This window comes from Micromys minutus (genome assembly GCF_963924665.1).
Source record: "Micromys minutus genome assembly, chromosome: 17".
NCBI classification, from domain to species: domain Eukaryota; kingdom Metazoa; phylum Chordata; class Mammalia; order Rodentia; family Muridae; genus Micromys; species Micromys minutus.
Genome location: NC_137952.1, coordinates 4,035,108 through 4,057,591, shown reverse-complemented (window position 1 = coordinate 4,057,591; position 22,484 = coordinate 4,035,108). Strand labels below are relative to the sequence as shown.

The 22,484-nt window shown below is 41.5% G+C and overlaps 1 protein-coding gene across 1 annotated transcript in view; it reads left to right on the top strand.

Annotated features, from left to right (window-relative positions):
• The window catches only part of HSD17B12 (hydroxysteroid 17-beta dehydrogenase 12), a 124,500-nt gene that overhangs the window by 86,758 nt on the left and 15,258 nt on the right, over positions 1-22,484 (top strand). The window contains exons 5-7 of the mRNA XM_080931759.1: positions 4,239-4,303; positions 5,082-5,126; positions 19,506-19,540. Coding sequence (XP_080787885.1) covers positions 4,239-4,303; positions 5,082-5,126; positions 19,506-19,540 — 145 coding nt within the window. The remainder of the gene's footprint in view (positions 1-4,238; positions 4,304-5,081; positions 5,127-19,505; positions 19,541-22,484) is intronic.

Here is a 22,484-nt window from a genome sequence, read left to right as displayed (position 1 = left end):
CAGTCTTAGAACCCCAGGAGTTCTGGGAAATTTTTTCTGGTCAAGGCCTTGTACTGATTACTGGCACAGTGAGAATTCTGAAGTTATGCAAGTGTGCTCTGCTTTCTGAATGAGGTGATGTGTTCATTACTAAAAGAGTTCTGAAGGCCCTGGGGGTGGGAGCAGCAACACAAAACCGTGGTTCCAGGAGGAAAAAGCTACAAAACTCACTGGCAGTGCAGGTTTGATGCTAAGTAAAGATTTCACCCATTAGGAGAGATAGTCAGTTTTCTGAATAAAGTTAGAACAGCCTGCGAGAGTGTTTCAGTGGGTCCTGTAAGGCTTCCTGTAATAAGTACGTAAAGCGGTGACACTGCTCACACCTGTCCTTAATGAGATTAAGCTGTAATGGGAATATTTCCATCTTTCACTCCCTCGCCCTCCAGCCAGTCACTGGAAGTTTCTGATTTGCTATTTGGTTATTGCTGTCACCTACTGTCTCAAAGTAAAACTGCAGCGGGTTTGCCTTTCACCAAGAGATCCCCAGTGTTCTGTACTTACTGGAAACAGTTATTGAGTGTAGTTGAGGTGGAAATTTCTGGTTGTGTCAAGTGCTACAAACCCATGTGATGTTTTGCTTAAGTAAGACCGGTGGAAGGACCCATGATGTTTGCAGAGAGTAGAAACCCCTGATCTTTACTTCATTGAGAAAGTCATGGCAGAGAGAACATCTGGCGTCCTGGCCAGTTCGGGTCGCTTCAGCTGACACATTCGGATTTGGCAGAGGCCTGGCAGTTTCTGCTGGATTGTGCCACTACTGCTGATTTGTGTTTGGTCTAAAACTTCTGAAATAGACTGCTGGTGTTCTCTACAAATGGGGATTGGAATTGCCCCCCACTCCACCCCCCAAAAAACTACTTCTAAACAGGTCCACATCCCCTTGTCCTATTTACCATCTTTTCTCCCCTACCTTTGGAAGGTGGGCTAGAAAAGGGGTCAGCGTGTTTTAAAACCCTTATTTAGGTAGGTTTTTAAAAAATCTAAGCCTACATGTAGGGGCACTCGAACCTTCCCTCAGAAGATCTAACAGTACCATCTGCTGAAATGACCTGATAATAAAGGTAACAGGAGAAATGGCAGGCATGTTCGTCAAGCCAAAATTAAAGTCAGATGGTTAAACCTTAATAGCCTCCCCATATGACAGGAATGTAGGAGGAATCTAGGTAGTTGTAGAGAGGGTGGGAAATGATTTTAGAAGTGATAAGTAGGGCAGAAGAAATGATGGCCTGTGATAGAATTCCTCCAGCTATAGGCATGGTTCCTGATTTCCAGGCTCATCTGTGATGAGAGCTTTTAGTAAGAAGGTGGAAGGTGACCCTGCCCAGCATTAGTGGATTAAATTGTGTTTTCTTAATTAATTTATTTATTTATATTGGATATTCTCTGTATTCACATTTCAAATATTATTCCCTTCCCTCCCCTCTCCCATTCCTGCTCCCCCTCCCCCTTCCCCATCCCCTTGCTTCCATGAAGGTGTTCCCTCTCCCAACCACCCACTCTACCTCAGTGCCTTGGAGGTTTTCCTACACTGGGAAAACAAGCCTTCACTGGACCAGACCTCTTCTCCCATTGATACCAGACATTGCTATCTTCTGCTGCATATGCAACTGGAGCCGTGGGTCTCTCCATATGTGTTCATTGGTTGGTGTTTGAGTTCCCAGGAGCTCTGAAGGGCTTGGTTGGCTGATAATGGTCTTCCCATGGGGTTGCAGACCTTTTCTGCTCCTTCAGTTTTCTCTAGCTCCTTCATTGGGTTCCCCGTGTTAAGTCCAATGGTTAGCTGCAACCATCCTCATCTGTATCAGTATGGCTCTGGCCGAGCCTCTGAGGAGGCATCCATATCAGGCTCCTGCCAGTAGGCACTTCTTGGCATCAGCAACAGTGGGTTTGATGGCTGCATATGTGGTGGATCCCCAGGTGAGGCAGTCTCTGGATGATCTTTTAAGTAAGAGATGGAGGCTTCAATGCACAGCTTCATCCAGAATCTGCTGATTCCAAGGTCCATTGAATATAAAAGTTCAGCATCCAAAGATACTGCCATTGCAGTTCCTACTTGTTAGAGCTGAGAGGAACACTGTGAATGATAGGTAGCCTGGGAAGATGCACGCAGGAAAGCAGAGAGGACGCAAGAGTCCTGCTGCCTGCTATGCGTTTGCCATTGTGAGTTTGACATCTCTGTTTACTCATCCAGCTCAAAAGCTTAGACCTGATGCTCTGAAGTTCTGTTCTGTCATCTTCCTACATGAGTGTAGCATTGGACTAAAGAGTTGTTGTTTCTTACATGGCACTGTTGGATAGATATCCCCATTTTCGTTGTATGGGCAGACACCATTGCTAGTTTTACTTGCTCACATAGCAGAGGCAGATCAGAAAGCTGTCTACTTTAATCCCCAGCCTGCTGAGTTATTTGTGTGCTTCCTCAGTTCAGTTTTGTGCTTGTAGCACATGGTAAGATCACACGTCAACTGTTCTACTTAAAGAGTTCTAGGTTTCAGAACAGTAACAAAAATAGCCCACCAGTTTTGGCTTTTAAAGGATTTATAATTAACTATTTAATAATTGCTAACTAGTTATTCTTTATAACTCAGCAGTGATTAAAGTCAACTGAACTTCAGGCCTTCCTTCTGGTTATTTGGTTATTTTTATAAGTGTGATTGCTGAGGAGACTTGGTAGAGGGCAGGATAAGATAAAAATAAATCTAGACCTGCTGTTACTAGCTGTTTAGATATTTTTCCTTCTCCAGGTGAGTATGAAACCTACAAAGCAGCTTTCCTGTTTTAAGATGGGTTTTAGTGAGCTCTTCAAACCATCCTCCCAGACATTTTGCAAGGAAAACCTGAAGACTGAGGACCAAGTGACAGTCATAGTGAACTGTAGGAAAGTGTCCCATTCTTCCAACTGGTAATTTAGTCTCTTAGACAAAGTGCTCCTGGCAGGCTGATCTGGCTATAGCAAACTGACTCTAATTTTGTTATTTTCTTGTAACTGAAACTTTTTTCTAGTGTTTTGGTTAAACATTGCTATTAGGGTTCTGTTTGTTATCCAGTTACTACTGATCACCTTTCCTAATGATATGAGAATCCTTCCTTTTCTTTCTTCCCAGGTGAAGGTATGTGGCAGTTTTAGTGATTAGAGTTCAGGCTTTTCTGAGTTTGAATTTCTGCATAATTTGTCACGTGATCTCTTGGACTTCTTTTAAGTGCGGTGGATTTTAGTTTTTAGGGCATAATTTAGAAATTACCTAATGGGCTTGTCATGGCAGTTAAATGTACATAAATCCACTTTGTGAGTTAGTTTATGTTAAGTCAGGGATGTTTTATTCATTTGGGGATGTTCCTTATTTTGTGTTTCTTTGTCTTTCTGGGTCTGTAGAAACTGTATATAACTTAGTATAGGAGGACCTACTATGTGTAAGTGTATCGGTGCAAAGCTGAGGTTAAATGATTATTCAGGGAGGGTTCAAGGTAAGCTAAGCTATGGCCTCAGTCTTCCACAGATCATTTATCAGTGATACTTGTCCTCATCAGCCCTCCAGTGTGCCCCAAGAAAGCCTTAACATCAGGCTTCTATGACTCGACGGACTATCATGACTCTCCACGTTTTATTGTGAAATATTGGTTATTTGGATTGGGAACCCTTCTCTTCCTTCTAGATAGGAAATCCTGTGATATGAGAATCCTTCCCTTGCTTTCTTCCCTTTCTAGTTCCTAGCAGCACATGGCTGGTCTACAAGCGTGCGGCAAATATTTGTCACATGGCTGAGTGAAACTCTAACATTAGCAGTGAACAGGCTGAGACATAAACTGGACATGACTTATTTAGGTCACACACTATATACCATGGCTGTAACTAAAACCCAAGCTTCCAGCCTCCTGTACTATACTCTCTGTTCTTTCTACTACAACATGAAGGTGTACGGTGCAGAGCAGTGTTGGCATTATCTGTAGACGGCTAGCATAGAGGAAGAGCACGTACTCTGGAGAGCCGTCATGGACAGGGAAGGCATGCAGATCGTAAGTACAGAAAGACTCAGTGAAGGAAAGGGCGTTTAAACTGGAGCAATAGGGCTTGAGATAGAAAGCTCTGGAGTTATATTTTCTGCAGTTATGTGTATCATTTTAGTTTCAGTAGGTTCATCTCAACATTTCAGTACATCATTAAAATGAATGTGCTAGCTAACAGTCTTGTCTTATTTCAGTGAACAACGTGGGCATGTCATATGAGTATCCAGAATACTTTTTGGAAATCCCCGACTTGGACAACGTGAGTCTTTCTTTATTATGGTAGCACAAAGAATGCAGGGAAGTCAGTGAGGCAGGATGATCCCGGTGAGCATTGGAGTGGCTGCTGTGTGGTTGAGCCTAACCACAGCTAGTGAGTTTGTCTGCCTTCAACGTGAAGTCGGCAGCTTCAGAGGACTGCTAGGATTGGATGAGGAAGTGTTTATAATGATGTCATAAACAGTGCCAGGGTCAATAATAATGCTAATTTCATTTTTATTGTTTTTATTTGATTAAGATAGTCCTATTTTAAGTATTGGGTCATTAAAAATCAGTTTAAAAACTCCTAAATATGTTAATATGTAGCAGTATAGTTGATTCAAGTAAAGTAGCTTTATGAAAAAGAGAGCTCCCGCCTTGCTACATGCATAATCCTTTAGTAAGGACTAAGAAGGTACATCTCTGAAGGACCATGTCAGTTTTTTTGATCAACTGAAGCTCTCAGCTTCCGCCATTTCCACTTGCCCTATTAGTTGAGAGGAAATTCTTAAGTGTTTTATTTTGGATTTAATGTGTCTCTTCACGTTCACATTTGACTTGCACATTTACCTTATGTTTTTCATATTAGCATTAATTACTGCTGTCATTACAAATATAACACTGAGATAAAGCTGCCGTCTACCTCAACCCCAGCTCCTGTTGTATTTCCACTTCCTTGCAATATCTCGGCAGAAGCTTCGGGTGTGTCACCCCAAAGTATATTTGTGAGATCGTTTTTTTCATAGTAAACTTAAATTATCCAATTTTTTTTTTTTTTGCAGACCATCAAGAAACTGATAAATATTAACGTGCTTTCCGTTTGCAAGGTAAGCAGCTTTGTTAGAAGTCTGTCATCCTTTTTGGCTCTTTGTGTCTAAATCACCGAAATAAAGTCCGTTGGTCGGCCCTTATTTACCATGTGCTTTCCGAGTGAGTGTGGTCTGTTTTCTGGAAGTAGAACGAGCTGACCACCAAACACACTTGTCTTCGCGTGCTTTCTAACAACATAGCAGGCAGTTCTCATGTGTCTTCTAAATACATTCAACACGGTGAGTAGGTGACAGGACTGCAGAACTGGCTCAGGTTAAAGCTAATTACTGCGATTTGTTTTTATTCTGACATACGTAGTAGTTTACTGTTATGGTAGTTTTTTATTAGCCATGCCTAATAGCCAGCCAGAAGAGCCTAGCATAGTCCTTCATCTCAGAGCTCAGGAGGCAGAGGCAGGGCTCTGAGTTCTAGGCCAGCCAGGGCTGCAGATTGAGACCCTGTCTTTAAAACAAAAAAATGTGAACAGAGCAACAACAAAAATCAAGAACAACACAGAGACACCTGCCCTATTCGTTATTGGCTGAGCACGTGTACTAGTTGTGTCTCTCCTGTATACCAGAGATTTCACCAGGACTGCCGAAAGGAGCAACTGCACAAGTAGAAATATCTGGGCGCTGCTTGAACATGTGCCTTGGAAGTTACCACTGAGGTACGCGTAACACACCATGGGGAAGCATTGCCAGAGGCTCAGTCCCCATGGACAGGGTCAGACACTGTAGATGTGACCGTTCTTGTAGAAAGCTCCAGCACTCCAATAACCCCAGCATATGCTAGCTTGTCTAAGGAAATGGGGGAGAGCTTAAGTCTACTCTTCAGAATAAGGGAAATATAAATTAATAAGATGAATTATAAATTAAATGTTTAAATATGAATTAAATGTTTCACTTTGTGGTGGGCTCTTGGTGGTTTTCTCTATTATGAATTTTCAAGAGAAACTATTCCCATGTCTTTATGTCCTGAGAGAAATAAAGGATGACCCTCACAGGACTGGTTCAACCTAGTACTGCTATACCTGGCCTGATTTTTTCACGTATGGCTTTGCTTTTCCCTGGGTAATGTAAGTGTTTAGCTATGTTAATTCAGTGCTTACAGATAAAGAACACTGGGAAGCTTGTTACTTAAAGGCCACCACAAATGTATTGTGTGATAAAATGGCAAATATTTTTGTCAAATAAATAATTACTATACTGTATCTTCTTCCTTGTTATGAATCAGAGAGTCTGTGTTTCTCCTTCCGGTGTGTATTGTTTGGCTTTTATATGAACTGAAGTTTAAATGAGCAGAGGGTCAGCAGGGGAGATAGATATGAGCAGATAAAGAGCAAGGCCCACATTTGTGAAGCTGATGTCTTTAACGTGGCTAATGGGAATACATCATATAGTTTTAAATATGTTTCTTTACCAGATTTATATAAATGGTCAGCCTCTAACAATCTCTATCTGATTTCAGGCTACTTAAGGAACTACCATTTTCTAGGCATTTTAGGCTTGGGGTACATTACTTTTCGCTTTACTTTTCATCAGTAAATTGAACATAATATTCCTCTTTACCTTGGTGACTAGTTTGAATGAAACAAGGTGATCTCTATAAAACTCAGAGTTGAGGATGCAGCTCAGTAAATAGAGTTCTTGCTTAGTAGGCATGAAGCCCTAGGTTCAATCCTTAGCACTGCATAAAGCTGGGCATGATTGTGTGTGCCATAGGAAGTGGAGCAAAAGGCAAAAGGATCATAAATTCAAGATGATGCTTGGCCAGGCTGGACTACATGAGGCCCTGGATAGAGGGTCAGAGGAGAAGATATGCACAGAGGGAAAGGGAAGGAGGGAAGGAGAGAAAGAGCAAGAAAGGCTCTAAAAATGTCATTATTGCTGTTAAACTCAAGGCTAATAAAAATGTTTTGCTAAATACATGCAATAATGATTTTATTTATTTTTTTAGGAAATAAAGGTTGTAAATAAAAATAATATAAACTCTTCTATATCTTATGAAATCTCCTTTTAAGATGAAAGATTTTACTGTTACTGTGATTTTTTTTTTCTGGTGTATTTGGCCAAAATGCTTGAAAATAATGAGTGTTAAGACAGTGTGAAAGCATCTTACAATATGATGTCCTAAGTTAATGAGAAAACCTTGTTCAAGTGCTCACAGTTTATGTTGTAGAGTTCTTAATACTAGCTGTAGGTTTGTCTCCTGATAATTCCCATTCTTCATCAGATCAGCTGTGCAGGGCTTTACTCTGGATCCTGTCTTCTCTCACATTGCCAGCCCTTCATTGTTGGCCTTGCTTTAAGATGCTGGCCTCTTGTTTCCCACAACATGGATTTCTGGCTGGCCACCTGTAGAACAATAAACTAGTAATAAAAGGCCACAGACCGGGTCCTTCTCACAGCCTCTTAGTACAGACCAGCATGCGATCCATCAAACTTGCTTAAAGACCAAAAATAGTGCTGGTGTGCATGTATCATGAATACAATAACACAAACCCAACAGCTCTGCAAAGCCCATTCTTAAAGGTGATGGTAAACACTAGGGGTCATGATGCACACCTGTTCATCCCGGGACTTGGGAGACTGAAGCAGGAGAATCAGGAGTTTGAGGCCAGCTTGAGCTACACATACTGAGCCCCTGTCTCAAGAGAAGAGGGGAGGGGGGTAAGAATGAGATACTGTTCCTAATATCTTACTATAATATACAGCTTACCTCCCCCTCTTCATTCTTCCTCCTGCCCTTTCTGTTTTTGAACCATAAGCTGGCTTCATGAACACAGATACTCTTTTTAAAAATACTTTCAGACATACTGAAGGGACAGTCAAATATTTGAATATATGCTTAAAAGTCACACATGCCTTCTTTGGTAGACCAAAAGCGCTAAGAGAGTTTACTAGTTAGTAAGTTGAGTAATCATCCTTTAGTTAGTCTTAAGTATGGATCTAAAGTTACGTGTATCATTGTAATGTAAACTTTGAATGGAAAAGCAATTCAGAATTCTTGGCTCATGATGTCATTGGCCCTTAGAGCCTGGTGCACTGTTGGTCTGAGTTGATGTACTGTGGGTAGAATCAATAACATGACTTCTGAGGCACCATGCAGATGTGAAAATGGTTTGGAGAAATGAGAGTTGTCGATGAACTGAGGTAAATCAATAGGCAGAAGATACTGTGAGGACGGATTGTACAGGAACTTGAGTGTTCAACAGATAGAGGAGCATAGAGAGCCCACAGAATCCAGTTTGTGTGTGAGACAGAGCTAGAGGCAGAAAGCCAAGGCAGTCCGTATTCTGCAGCACGTGTGCAGCTTATGTTTTCTGAGGGGCACTCCCCTAGCTGAAACTTTATGTGTGATACTCCTGAGTTTAAGGTTTTGTGATATGATTTGTCCCAAACAGTATTTTGACGACATACACCTATTGTTCTTTAATTGATTACATTTTGTTGCCGAGGCCAGAAACACATTTTCAGTAACAATGATTGTTGGGAACCTTGGGGTAACAAAAGGAGATGAAAGCTGGTCTGGCTACAGAATCTTACGTTTTATGGTGGTTGGGCATCAGGGGAACTGAGGCACAGATGTCTAGCCTGAAGCTCCTGTAAGATTATATAAGAAAGGAAGCAGTCTCTCTTTCCCCTTAGGTCCATCTGTTGTATGTCTTCACCAAATGATACGGCAGAGAATAAGATGTGTGCCAGAAGATGGTGGTGAGATCAGCTTGCCCTGTGAGTTAGGGTCATGCTCAAAATTAAAGGTAAAGACCCAGCATCTTGTTTGAAGGTCCATGTGCTTTTTCCCTGTGTGAGTAGGTCAGGTAATTATAAAGGTCTTGTAAGCCCCACATTATAACAGTAAAATAATCCTGAACCCAAAGGAATTTCAGGCTATCACAGATAAAGAGATGATCCAGCAGAATATTGGGGAAGAAATATTAACCAGCGTAGTTGTGGCCACAAACTCTTAGTGTTTAATTGTAAACATCTTTCCCAAGGTATCTAACAATCTGGTTCTAGTTGAATATTTCATTTTCAAAAGATTTATTTTAGGGGTGTGCTTCTGTGTGCATGTGTGTACGCCTGCGTGTGTGTGTCCCTCCACATGCACCTCATGAGTACTCACAGAGGCCAGAAGAAGGTATCAGATTCCCTGGCACTGGAGTTACAGATGGTTGTAAGCAGCCAAACCTAAGTCTTCTGCAAGGTTAGTAAGTGGTCTTAACCACCGAGAGCTTCTCTCCAGCCCTGGTTGCTTCACTTTTGAATTTTGTTCAGTGGCTTGGGCTTTGTCCATGTGGCACACTTCATTAGCCTTTTCCTTCCCAGGGGATCTTCAAAGCTGTTGTGGTAAATATTTAAAAGTCCACTTCATTTTCTAAGTGGGTGCCCGGATGGCTCTGCATTCACAATTGAAGGACACATACACCTTTTTATTTTTCATATACCTTGGCTAGCTCTATGGCTGGGCCACTCTTGAACCTCCACATGAAAAACACACTCCCCTCTGATATTCCTGAGTTAATACTTGCTAAATCTATATTTCCATCTCTGCTGTCCTATCCCAGTTGGGGGAGTGACCCCTGGTGCTGTTTTCCCTGGTTCTTACATGTTTGTGGGCTCTCTCCCTCCTGCACCTTTTCCCAAGTGATCCATGTTGTCTGTTTCCTGTGCACTCCCAATGGTGGAATCTCTCTTCCTGTCTCTGCCTTTCTTGCCTAAAAGTCCCGCCTCTATCCCCTTGCCCAGGGATTAGCTGCTGGCTCTTTATTGACCAAAGAACCAGCTGTTGGCAGGGACCTGCAGTGGATGTACAAATTCCCATGTAAGCACAAATCAAATTCCCAACACAATGCCTTGTTCACTTTTCTAGTGCTGTTGTCAGCTCCATTACGGATTAAATTTAGCTTTGATTTTGCTCCCCAAGCCACAGTAGTGGTAGAGGTCCTGTAGAGGTGGCCAGTATGGCAGGCAGCTAGAGAAAGTTGGAAGAGGAGGAACTCAACCAAGGTCATGTTTTTTCCCAGTTTCAGATGTTTTGTGCCTAAAATTCTAAGGTAAACCTTATCAAGAACAATGGCCTTCACTCCAGAAATGGTTTAGTTTAGAGACAATCATAAGGGTGTTGATCCACCCACTTCTCCAGTAGTTCATGGTTTGTGCCAGTTGGGGCTTCCACCCTGGAATACTGAGAGTTTACAAATGAACTTGTTAAACTGCTGTTGATTACTGCTTGGAACATAAAGTGAAACCATAGCTCCTGAAGGAGGTAGATAGAATGCTAACTCACACAAGGTATCTGGAATTCTGTAGCAATCCAAAGATCTTCATGCACTGCTTGCTTCTGATTTGATAGCTTGTTTCACACTGTCTTCACATTTGGGGTTCTCTTCCTACTCCAAGCTGTTCTTGTCTTTTGATTCTTGTGATCATTGTTTTAGGACCCTCAAGAGAAAATAAACACTTCTCTCTTCAGAAGAGCACTGTCCAGTTGATATAACCTTAACTGTCCATAGGCCCTGCCTACAGGAGGCAAAAACATTCCTTCTAGTGGTCTTCACCCTTGAAGCTGCTACTGAGTGTGAAAATAGGGTGAAAGCTGGAAAATCAAGGCTTCCATCCTAACAGGGAATTGCTTCTGTTAGAATTACCAACCTTCTTAATTACTTCTCTTAGAAGAGAGAAGGGAATGTGTGGTACCCCAGGTAACATTTATGAGCACCTCCACTTCTGTTGCGTGTTTGGCGTTTGCAGTCTTACGCAGAGAGTAAAAGCTGGCTGTTGTTTGTCAAACACTCAACCGGTAATGACTGGAAGTCTTGTCTTATGAGAACCAAGGTGGCAGTCTGGCCCTTCTAGGCTGATCAGGCTTGGGGTCCCGTGGGCACACGGCACTGCATGGCTTCCCTTCAGTTTGCCGTTCTTAGTGTCCAGCTGTCTACACAGTGTGGGCAACCAAGAGCGTTGACACCATGTCCGCTTGCTCCCTTGCCTTATCCTAAGTGCACAGCTGATGCTTTTCCTACAGATGAATGCATTTCGAAATGGAAACTTCTAGTTCTTTAGAATCACAGTGATTCTAAGTGTGGCTCTCCAATGGTAAATGCAGGTTAGTTGAAACAAATTGGGAAAATCTCTTAGGTCAGAAGTTACAGATCTGTGGCTGGATAAGGACCACCAGTGTGTGTTGATCGATTCAGTTTTTAGAAGCAGAAAACTTCACATTTAGATTTATAGCTTCTCTTGGGAAAAACCTAGAAATCGTGTGACAACAGACCCCAGGAACTTGAGCCCAGCTTGTCTAGGTCATATGGCCTGCTGCTCTGTTGTTTAAGCAGTGCTTCTGTATATCTGAGTGTGAGTTCCCCTCCAGGTGAGGCCAGGTCTTTGTACTCAAACTGAGCAGTTGCTTGTGGACTTGAAAGATTGACTTGGACCAAATCAACCTCCTCTGTCTTAGTCCATGTGCACCCGATGTTACAACAGAAATACTCCAGACACACCTCTCATAGTGTGGAAGGCTGAGGCGTTCAGGATGGAGGTGCTGGAGAGGTTTCCTCATGGCTGGTGTCTGCCTGCAGTGCCTTTCTCCACTGGGTGAGGGGAATGAGCAAGTTCATCAGATCCCTGTCCTCGTGGTGTAATTCATCATCTTCCCAAAGTGTTTGTCCCTAGTGTACTATTGGGGTTTCCACCTATGAACTTTGAGGGGACACCGCATTCAGATCATCTCCCATTCCTGGTATTCTCTGAAATCCACATAGAACCTTGAGAGATAGCTGTATCTCTTTTTCAGATGAGTGTTGTCAAAACAATATTGTCTGAACTGCCTACTATGCCCACTTGCTACACACGTTTGAAAAGCCAAGTGTTCTCTTTCTGTATCACCATGTCTTCACTGTAGGTGGCTAGCAAACGTGTCTTGTTCATGACGGAAATATTTGTTTGAATGGTCAGAGGGTAGAAAGTACCAAAGCATTTTTTCTCTTTCTTACATAGATATGCCTCTGGCAGGTGACACAGTACCAGCAGGGGGAGCCTCATATTAACTTGGAAATCTATGAAGACAGATTTGTTCCTCAGTCTCATTATATTTAATTTAAGAACTTGCTAGAAATGTATCCTGATATTCTGCTTCCACAATTTAAGTTAACTTCAGAAAACTAAGGAATCCTAAGTAGGGTGTGTCCTTCAACACCAATGCTCCCATCTAAGGCTTTTCTAGGTGAAGATACTTGAAGTTAATATGTAGTCAACTCATTTTGAAACTAGGACTACCTGCAACATGTGGTCCTCTGCTACTAAAATTTTTCAAGTTACCAGTATGTTCAGCCCTTAGGGATGGCAGTAACAGGCGGCCTCAGACCCAACAGAGGCAGACTATTTCCAAATACAGGGCAGCACTTCTTCCATGGCCTTCTGAAAATGAAGACACCCTTGTGGATTGGGTTTAGGGTTCTCTTTAGCTCATAGTGAACCTAATTTATAGGAAAGTGTCATTCATATGTGTGAAAACATGACAGGGATGTGAACTTTAGGAATTGTTTTCTCTTTTCAACAAATTGTGACTTTGTTTTAGGAGGAAAGATAATAGAAGCACTTACAATACTCCAGCATTGTACCATGGGAATACCAGATGATACTCTATTCATTCCTCTTTATAATCCTTGTTTAGAGTGTATAAATTAGGAGTTTAGGATTGGCATCGTTAATAAGCATTTCTGTTTTGGAAAGTTCTTTTATTATTTTAATGTATTGGACAAGGAAAAGCTCTATTTGTGGCCTGGGGCAACATTCCAAACTAAGAGAACTCTGAACTTCCTCAATGACTTAAGCACCAAGAAAAGGCAAAGTCAAATAACATTGTAAGCTCTCAGAGCGCTCTCAAAACTGTGTCTCATTAAGTTTTCCACCCTTATGCAGTAAATACTGTTAGCTGTACAGGTGAGATTCTAAGAACTTCTAATTAAGCTATGTTCTCACTTCCTCACCTCCTTGGAGCTCAAATTATACCGTTTGCCAAAGGAAGTGTGTACTGTGTCACTCTGGTGTGGCTTCCAGTAGAGTTTTTGTCTCATTTTTCAAAAGGTGGGGTAGGGGCCATTGTAGAACATTACTGTTCTTTTCACAACTATACTCTGATTGTTTTTAAGTTGCCCTTTATTTTAGTTGAACACTTGTTTCAGATTTTTGTATTTTAGAATTTTGTAAGAAACTGTTTCCTTCTAAACTGTATGGGTCCATTTCTCAGTTGTCTAAATCTAGACTTGATTGATTTTAGCATGTTTCTTTGAGGTTTGGGTTAGGGCAAAAGGGAACCAATTGGTCATGGGAGATGTTCTAACTTTGCTCGTGAAAAACCTGATCATAAAGCTGATCCTAGATTCTGGGGTGACTTGTTCTATTTACTTCCCTGGTCACAAATAGTACTGATACAGGTCTTATTGAATCAAGTATCTTAAGTTTGATTGATTCATCATTTTCTTGAGATTGAACCTTGTTGCGTAGTTGGGGCTCGACTGGAACTTGGTATGGACCAGGCTAACTTCGAATTTATAATCCTCCTAAGTCCTGGGTACTGTGATTAAAGGGATGCAGAGCCTTGTGTGGCTCCTTTCACTGGAGCCTTAGAACATAGCAGTGTTGGAACAAATGACCAAAGTACCAGAAGTTACATGATAAAAAAATGTATGTTATATCAGTTTTCATAGCAAAGAGTAGGAACACCTAGACAGGCAGGGGGTATGTAGACTCCTTCTGTCAGCAGTGACTGCCACTGCAGAAGTAAAGATTAGGCTTTGGTGGGTTTTTTTTTTTGTTTGTTTTGTTTTGTTTTGTTTTGTTTTTTGTATTATGAAATGAGATTTGTGAGGGCGTTACTAATTATAAAAGCAATGCAAGATTGTTGCCAAAGATATTTGAAAACTATATGAGCACAAAGAAGAAAATAAATCCTGTGTAATCCTGGCCACAGATGGCTACATTTTAATACATTTCAAGGCTTTTCTAGGCCAGGCAGTCTATTTTTGAGTTATGTATCTCAATTAAATGATTTAGTGATACTGATTGTGATTTTGTATGAGGTAAATGGACCTTGTATTTCTTTCCTAGCTAGAATATGCATATCTGTACAAGTAAATGTTTGCCTGAAGATGAGGATGTAGTTTAAGGAATTGTGATTTAAGCTGTCATGAAGCCATTCATGTATCTGTACATCTGTGTACTGTAGGCCGGCTTGTGTATGAAGTGACACTAGCGCTTCGTGTGAGACAGCAGTGTAGATTAACTTTTAATTAGATGTCTTCGTCTTTTGTAGTGTGGATTAATGAAAGCATTACTAAAAAATACATGTTTTTTTGCTGCAAACTTTGACGTTCTCGTTATGGTAAAAAGTTGTGTTGTGGTGGCTTTCAGCTACTTTGAGGGAAAACTGTCTTAGCTACTTTGCTACAATAAGACACCATGACTAAGACAGTATTTGGCCTATTGTTCCAGAGGAGTAAGAGTCCCTTGTGGGGGAAACCATGGATTATAGCTGCAGGCCTAGGGCTGGAGAAGTGGACTCTTAGCCTAAGAGTTCACATCTTGAACAACACCCACAGCAAACTGGAATCGAGACAAGTATTTAAGCCCTCAAACCTCTTGTAGTGACATATTTCCTCCAACAAGGCCATACCTCCTAAACTCCAGCAGCAGCATTCACTGGAAGCAAGTATCTCATGAATGAGCCTATGGGGACATTCTCATTCAAACCACCACTGAAAGGAATTAAATTGCTAGCTGCACACTTGTGGAGGCTACCTCAAGTGAGAAGAAAAAGTTTAGAACTCATGCTTATTATTACTACTTACCTAATATTCTTAACCATCAAACATCATTATAGAAATATGTAAGAGAAACAACAAATTTTCTGGCATAGTAATTATTATCATCTGCATTTGGCCTAAAATTATCATATTGAATTAGCTCCAGAAATGCCATGTGAGCTGTGAGCCGCAGTGCAGATGCACAGTGAGATTTCATGGGCAGTACTTAGTATATGGGCATAAATACCCAGATGTTAAGATCCTAGTCAATCGATGCAGAGTGAGATGGGACTTAGTTTAAATGGCCTACGTTAAGTGTGGTGTTAAAGAGAATTTAATTTAATGTGAGCACAATGAAGTCTGTCTACTTATATGATGAATGCTTTAAAATGATATGTAAACACATGCCCAAATACAGATGGCCTGGAGTTGGATTTAAGACTTAAAATCTGATTAGCAGGAAAAGTAATGTCAGCATTGATGAAAACTTCATTTGTTTTTATTAAAAGATGAAGAGTTCAAGTTAACTTCCCATGGCTTTTCAGTGTTATTCCTGGTTGACTTTTTAATTTTTTTAATGAGCTCCCACTTCATGGCACACAGAAGTAAACATGAGAATCTGTGAGCCTATAGAAGGACCATCACTTTGACCTTTAAGGGTCGTGTGTGTCGTTGAGTAGTCGATATATATTTGTGGCTCTTTAGCAACCAGCCACCCAAAGTACTGTTACTCTTTCGCCTTGAGTTACTCAAACCTCTCGTTTTAATTTATATTTATAAAGAATATATTTGGTCATGCCAGTACATATAAAGTCATCAAAAAGGCATTAAATTCTTAACATGTCACCGACATAACTTTGTAAGTATGATTATATCATTTGAAGTTTCAGGTTGTCTGACCATTTCTGGATAATTTTTCACTCAGAGCAGAAACATGGTGTGGCATAAAGGAAAATATAAGTTTCTGATTTAAATTCCTCAGTATTTCAACCAAAAGTTAAACAGTGGTTGAGCTTGCCTGGTGACTCTGAATGTCAGTTATATCTGCAAATCCCGTTCATTCTCCTCCCTTCATGTAGGAAAGCTGCTACAGGCACTAACCAGCTGCTCCTCTTCAGCTAACAGCTCTTACTTCCTTAATACAGATCATTACACATGTGAGGGCACACACATGCATGCACATATGCACACACAAGTAAGAGCGCTTTTGAAGTAGTCATCTTCATTTTCCTCACTTCTGTTTCTGGTGAACTCAGGTCTTTGGGGAACTGAGTAATGACTTCTGTGAAAATGCTTGGAGACCACTTCCTACATATTAGCTAAGCATTATGTTCCCCTGGTGCAATGTGCTAATAGAAGCCCCTTTCATATACTTGCTTGCTGGGTAGTTGGGTTAGTCAGAGTATAGTGCTCATAAATGCAGACCATTTTCAGATACTCTTAAGGTTGCATACAATTCATCCTTTACAATGAACTGTTTCACAGTATGCCTGTTTTCATTGTATGAATGTCTGACCCTGATGTCTTCTACAGATGCAGGTTACATGATGCATCTAACCAGCTGTACATATTTTATTACATCTCTTTATGTTTTTAATCCATCAAACAAAGAAGTCTAGTAATTCAATAAAAAAATATTTATTTCTTCAGTTTCCTTTTTTGCATTCTGTTCCTTCTGGCATTTATTTGCTGCCAAGTGATCTCCTGTTTATGCTTTTATAATGTAACCCAAACATAATCTGTGAAGCTCTGCCTGGCTTCTAGCTGCAAGTGCTCCTTTTCTTAAGCACCAGCGCCCCCTGTCTGCACACAGGAGCATCTAGTTATGGGTCTGCAGACAAGAACAGAAGCATGGCTCCTTACTCTAAGGTGTTGCTCACAGTTCTCAGTTGATATGCAGAGAGTATTTTTATGCCTTTTTATCTCCTGAGTTTGGTAAACTGTGATTTCAGTTCCTTGGTTTCAAGAGTACTTTGTGATTTTACTTGCTTGATTATTAGCCACATTATATAGAGAGGTCTTCTAAAACTTGGTGAATTTGTAAAATTTTTGTGCTTTGAGTGTTCAGGTTTTACTTCTCAGAATTATCCAAAAACTTCCGTATGGTCAGTTGAAATGAATGACCTCAAAATTTATCACTCTTCTTGACTCTAAATTATGGGACATACCATGCTTAAGGGTCGCATTGAAGACTCCATGGTGCTATATCCTAAAAGGATAGTGCAGTGTGAGTGTGGGGAACACCGGTGTCCCTTCAGAGGTCTCTGATGTGACATATGTGGGAACACACACACACACACACACACACACACACACACACACGTCTTCATTCCAAGTTAAGTATGTAATAACATGTAATGTGGATCCTGCCTCATTTAACATACTAAGGCTTTGGAGAAGAAGAACCTAGCTCAGAGTCATACCACCATAAGAAGGGCTAGAATTAGAACTTTGGTGTGAGTGCATGCCACAGGGACCTTAGCATTCGCTATGTATGAGAACATACTCACCGGTCATCTTCTAAACAGCTGCTCTCTGCCTCTGCAAAGACAAACCTTGGGAAATGCATTAGCAAAGTTGAAATTAGTATTTAATCTGAAAAGGAGAGAGAGAGGTGAGTATTGGAAAGATGAACTGTGACATTAGCCTTTACTTTGACTTGGTTTCATCACATTGAAGCTGAAGCCCTGTAGAACATTTTGAACTGGCTCAAGCAAATCACAGAAATTGAAAAGAGGGGGTTGGGGATTTAGCTCAGTGGTAGAGCTCTTGCCTAGCAAAATCTGGGGGGCGGGGGAGAAAAGAAAATTGAAAAGAGAGAACTGACTTTTCAAAACTAGACTGCTCTTTTTGGAGAGAGGGGTCATAAAATGTTAACATTGATCAGTCTTTATCAACATAAGTGGTCAACCTTACTAGTTAGAATTTTTGTCTAAAAGGCTGGGGGCTGGGTACTTAGGGCAGTGGCCTATACCTGCTTATTATGGGCAAAGGGCTTCAAGGTGCATGCCCAACACTGCAAGACAAACAAAAAGAATATTGATTATGTCCTGTAACAGAGATACAATCACAAGTTAAACAAGGTCAGAATGGGTCGTTAGTCAGGGTGCTGTGTGCTGCGCAGCGGCTCCTGTCAGTGAGGATCTGCCTCTGAGCCTGTCGTCCTGCCGTGTATCACATTTAGCTGGGGTCACAATGGCTTCTTCCCTTGAATCTACTACATTTTGCCTACAAAGAAGATGGAAAGATAATGGAGAAGACAGGCATTTTCCTCCTCTGATGTCCACGACCAAGACATTGTATGTCCTACTTTTTATGAATTAGATAGTTGTAGGCCATGCATAGTTAGTTGTCAGAGAAATTGTAATACATTTTTTTTATGGGAGGCACCAAGAATGGGAAAGAGGATGTGTGCTCTGAACTGTCATCTGCAAGGAAAGAGAAAATGCTGGAGGACAGCTGACAGTCTTCTGTGTCACCCTGTGAGGAGTCATATGAAAACAGACTGTGTAAAAAGGAGGGGGACCAGAAGCTCCAGCCTATACTTGCTCTTACAGTTTCTCCTTTTTCATCTGGGCCAGATCTGGTCACATCTTTACTTCTGACAAAGTATTCCGCCTAAACTCTGAAAATATTTCTTTATTTTGAAATTGATGATGGTTGGCCCATATTTTATATTACTGATACGGTGACAACTTAAACTTGCTCACTGACAAGTGCATGCGCCATCCCTGGATCTGATCTTCGACTCCTGTGTTCACATAGCACACTTGTTTCCATGAAAAACAATCTCTTATCAAAATACTGTCATTTTAATTGGTGGTTAATATTACTCAAGATAAAAGGCTCAGAATGTCACACTTAACAAGCCTTTCAACTTCTTGTGTTGCTTAGATAACAACATAAGCTGAATAAAGACTTGTTTAGCTATGTGGTCATCTTGACTAAGATTGCACTTCTAACTTCTCTTGAAGAATGGTATCCCCCAAAAGAATTTGGTGGTCACCTGTGTCACATTGTGTGTCTTTGGCCAGTGATTATGAAGTTGCTAAATTGCATATGTCACCTTTTATAGTTGGTCACTAGAGGCCACAGATGGTTGTGGGTGTGTTCAACTCACAACTGTGGACCTCAGAAGAAATGAATGCACTTGGTTTTTACTCACGTCTCACTTGCCAGCATGCTCCTCCCCAAAGCCTTCAGAAAAGATGACTTGTTGCCTTAAGATGAGAGCGCTCCAGTCAGCTTGGTGGGCGAGATGTTGTTACATGAGGTAGCATTTAGTCTTTTCTGGGAAGGATTGAAGAGATGTCCACTTACCATAGAGCCCTAGTTATTTGAAGGTGCCCATGCCAGCCTTACTTTGCAGGCAAGGCTAATCTTAGCCATGCCCACTGAGAACTTTCCCAGTGCATTCTCTTTATATATTCAAACACAGTATAATTACACAGAGTGTATAAAATAAGCCTCTCTCTATAGAATGATGGCTGGCTTCATGAGTCCCTTATCTTTGCTGTGCGTGGGTGTCCTTCACTCCGTTGTTACTGTGTCCTCAGCCATCACTGATGTTTTGTTTTCTCTTTCGCAGGTGACACGCTTGGTGCTGCCTGGCATGGTAGAAAGGTGAGTCACACGCTAACACACAAACACTGTGGTTGCAGAGCTCATAATTATTTATAGGGAGAATCCTTTCTTTGAGAATTTCATTAAAGTGACTAATGAACCCAACTCTGTCTTAGCACCAGGCGAGTCACACAGTGGAGCATGAGTCATTGGTGGAGGAGGCCTTTTCCACTAGACTTTTTTATTTCCCTCTCTAGGGTTGTGGTGGTTCCTTTAGATCGGGATTAAAAAGCCAGCCTGAGTCACCATCACTAACTCAATTGCCTGCTATTCTGAGGGGGTGGATAGAGTTCCTGGGATATTCCTGGGAATGCCTCCTTAAAGCTGTAGCTACTTAGAGCTTAAATCAGTGGAATGTCCTGAATTGTGCCTCCTGGTGTTTTCATTCTTGCTGGGGGAATGGATGCATGAGGGACTAGGACATGATGTGAAGGGACCAACTGTCACACTAACTCTGGGAGGAAGGGCCAGTTGGAATTGGGTGCCAGTAGAATACCCTAAATGTCTTTGTTTTGTTGAGTAATTTGTGGTTGCATTTCCACATGTGAGATAGCATTGAATGTAAAATATAACTAAACTTTGTTTCCTTCTCAGAAGAATTGTTACTTAGGCCTTCAAAGAAAATCTGCCAAAGAGCTGGGTTTGAATGTTGGCCCACTTTGTATTTTCATTTTGGGCTCCATCAAAACTTTGACAGAGGAGAAATCAAGTACCCACTTCTGTCAAAGGGCCAGGAAGGAATGCAGTTTGCACTGAGTCCGCCCTCGGCCTCATTCCACCACGTGGAATGTGAGGAAATGGGGCCCAGAAGTCCACCTTTTGGTCATGTGTAGTGATTGAGAAATTTTTTCAGCAACATTTGTTGTAATTCTGTTTTACATGTACTAATGTGTTTATTCCAATTGCCTTATTTTAGTAAAGTTTACCTTTAAAGCTGTTGAGCTGAGGATTGACTGATAGTGTGTGGATGTGCTCTGATGGTAGGACATGTGATGGCAGTGGTCACACCAATGGTTATACCAGAACCTTAGGACTTAGGGACAGAGTAGAGTCCAACAAGGATCATGTTTGGGTCTTGACATCTGTCTTAATCTGAATTTTGACATCTACAAATGACATTATAAAGAAATCTTTGAAAAAAAAAACAAACAAGCAAATGGGGTGGGCGGAGAATAAAAAAAAAAAGAAAGAAAGCGTTGGATTTGTAGTAGGTGCTCAGTATTACATAATTTGCCTAGCATTCCAGGTTACATCTTCACCAGTTAAAAAAAGCAAGGAATCAAAATTATAAGCTATAGAAGTATTATGAAAGAATGTTTTTAAAGTATGTTGGTAAAACTGTGAAAGGAAATAATAGCAATGAAGTCCTTTCCTGGAGTAGAAAGTACTGGATTCATAGATGTCCAGCCCAGTGTACTCGGTTAGTGGAAGTAACCCCACCCCTTGAGCTTAGTGAGATGAGATGCTGTGGGGTGCAGGATGCAGAGGCAGAGCTAGAGACCGGGGCCATCGCTGGCCCCACAGCACCACCCCAGTCAAAGCTGACCCTGGGCATGAAGGAAGGGTATGAGGGGAGAATTCATGCTTATCCAGCAGAACCCAGCTTGGAGAATACAATGATTTTAAACTGAGGTTGAGAAATGGCCTGGTAGAAAGCCATCAGAAGCTGTGGAAAGCTGGAATCGTGAAAATGTTGGGGGGGGGGGCACTTACTAAGCACTAGTTAGACATGTATTTAGAGTGTATTAGCACTTTGTGTTGGAAGAAGGGACATCTGTGTCCATGGAGCTTTAGGAGCTGTTAGGTGTATTAGTCAGGCTGTGCTAGCTGCATTAATAGATTAACCCCTTCCTTCGAAGCTTATCAAATTAAGGATTTATTTTCCCCTTATTTCTCTACCTTGTCCTGGAGGAATCTCAGGCTTGTTCCATTTAGGGGGCTCTGTCACAGATCTTTAAGATCTTATCTTAAGAAAGAGTTCTTCACACAGGTAAAGGAAGAAAATCAGGATGAGTTTAGGGGAGGTCTCATGGGTGTCTTAGTCAGGGTTTCTATTCCTGCACAAACATTATGACCAAGAAGCAAGTTGGGGAGGAAAGGGTTTATTCAGCTCACACTTCCACATTGCTGTTCATCACCAGAGGAAGTCAGGACTGGAACTCAAGCAGGTCAGGAAGCAGGAGCTGATGCAGAGGCCATGGAGGGATGTCACATACTGGCTTGCTTCCCCTGGTTTGCTCAGCCTGCTTTCTTATAGAACCCAGGTCTACCAGCCCAGGAATGGCACCACCCACAATGGGCTGGGCCCTCCCCCCTTGATCACTTGTTGAGAAAATGCCTTACAGCTGGATCTCATGGAGACATTTCCCCAGCTGAGGCTCCTTTCTCTGTGATAACTCCAGCTTGTGTCAAGTTGACACAAAACCAGCCAGTACAGTGGATTGGCCCTGGAAGGAGTGTTTACCACTTTCTGTTGTCCAGAACTCCACCTGTCACAAGATGCAACTTACTGCAAGGGAGGCCAGAAATGTTAGTTGTTTGCTAAAGGAAGGAAAACCTGCAGGTGAACAGGTGACCAAAAGTGGTCTTACTTACGGCCTATACATGACTTCATTCTAGCTGCTCCCTACAGCTCCCCAAAGTGACCTATTTCTATGGTAGTTTCCAATAGGATTGGTATTCTCATTGAGTAACAGCAGTGTCCTTTAGAAAGAGCCTTTGTTATTGGTTTCTTCTCCCTCCTCCCTTTCAGTGATTGAGGTATGAGATTTTTCCAAGCATTCTAGAACTATAGCCAACTAACTATCACTAAACAAGTATCAATAATCAGACTAAGGTATTAGCACTGTACATACAGAAAGTGCATAATCACATTATTGGGATACTTGCTCTCTCTACTTCCCTGGAATTATAAACATTGTGTACAGCTGGAGCCAGGAGGTGG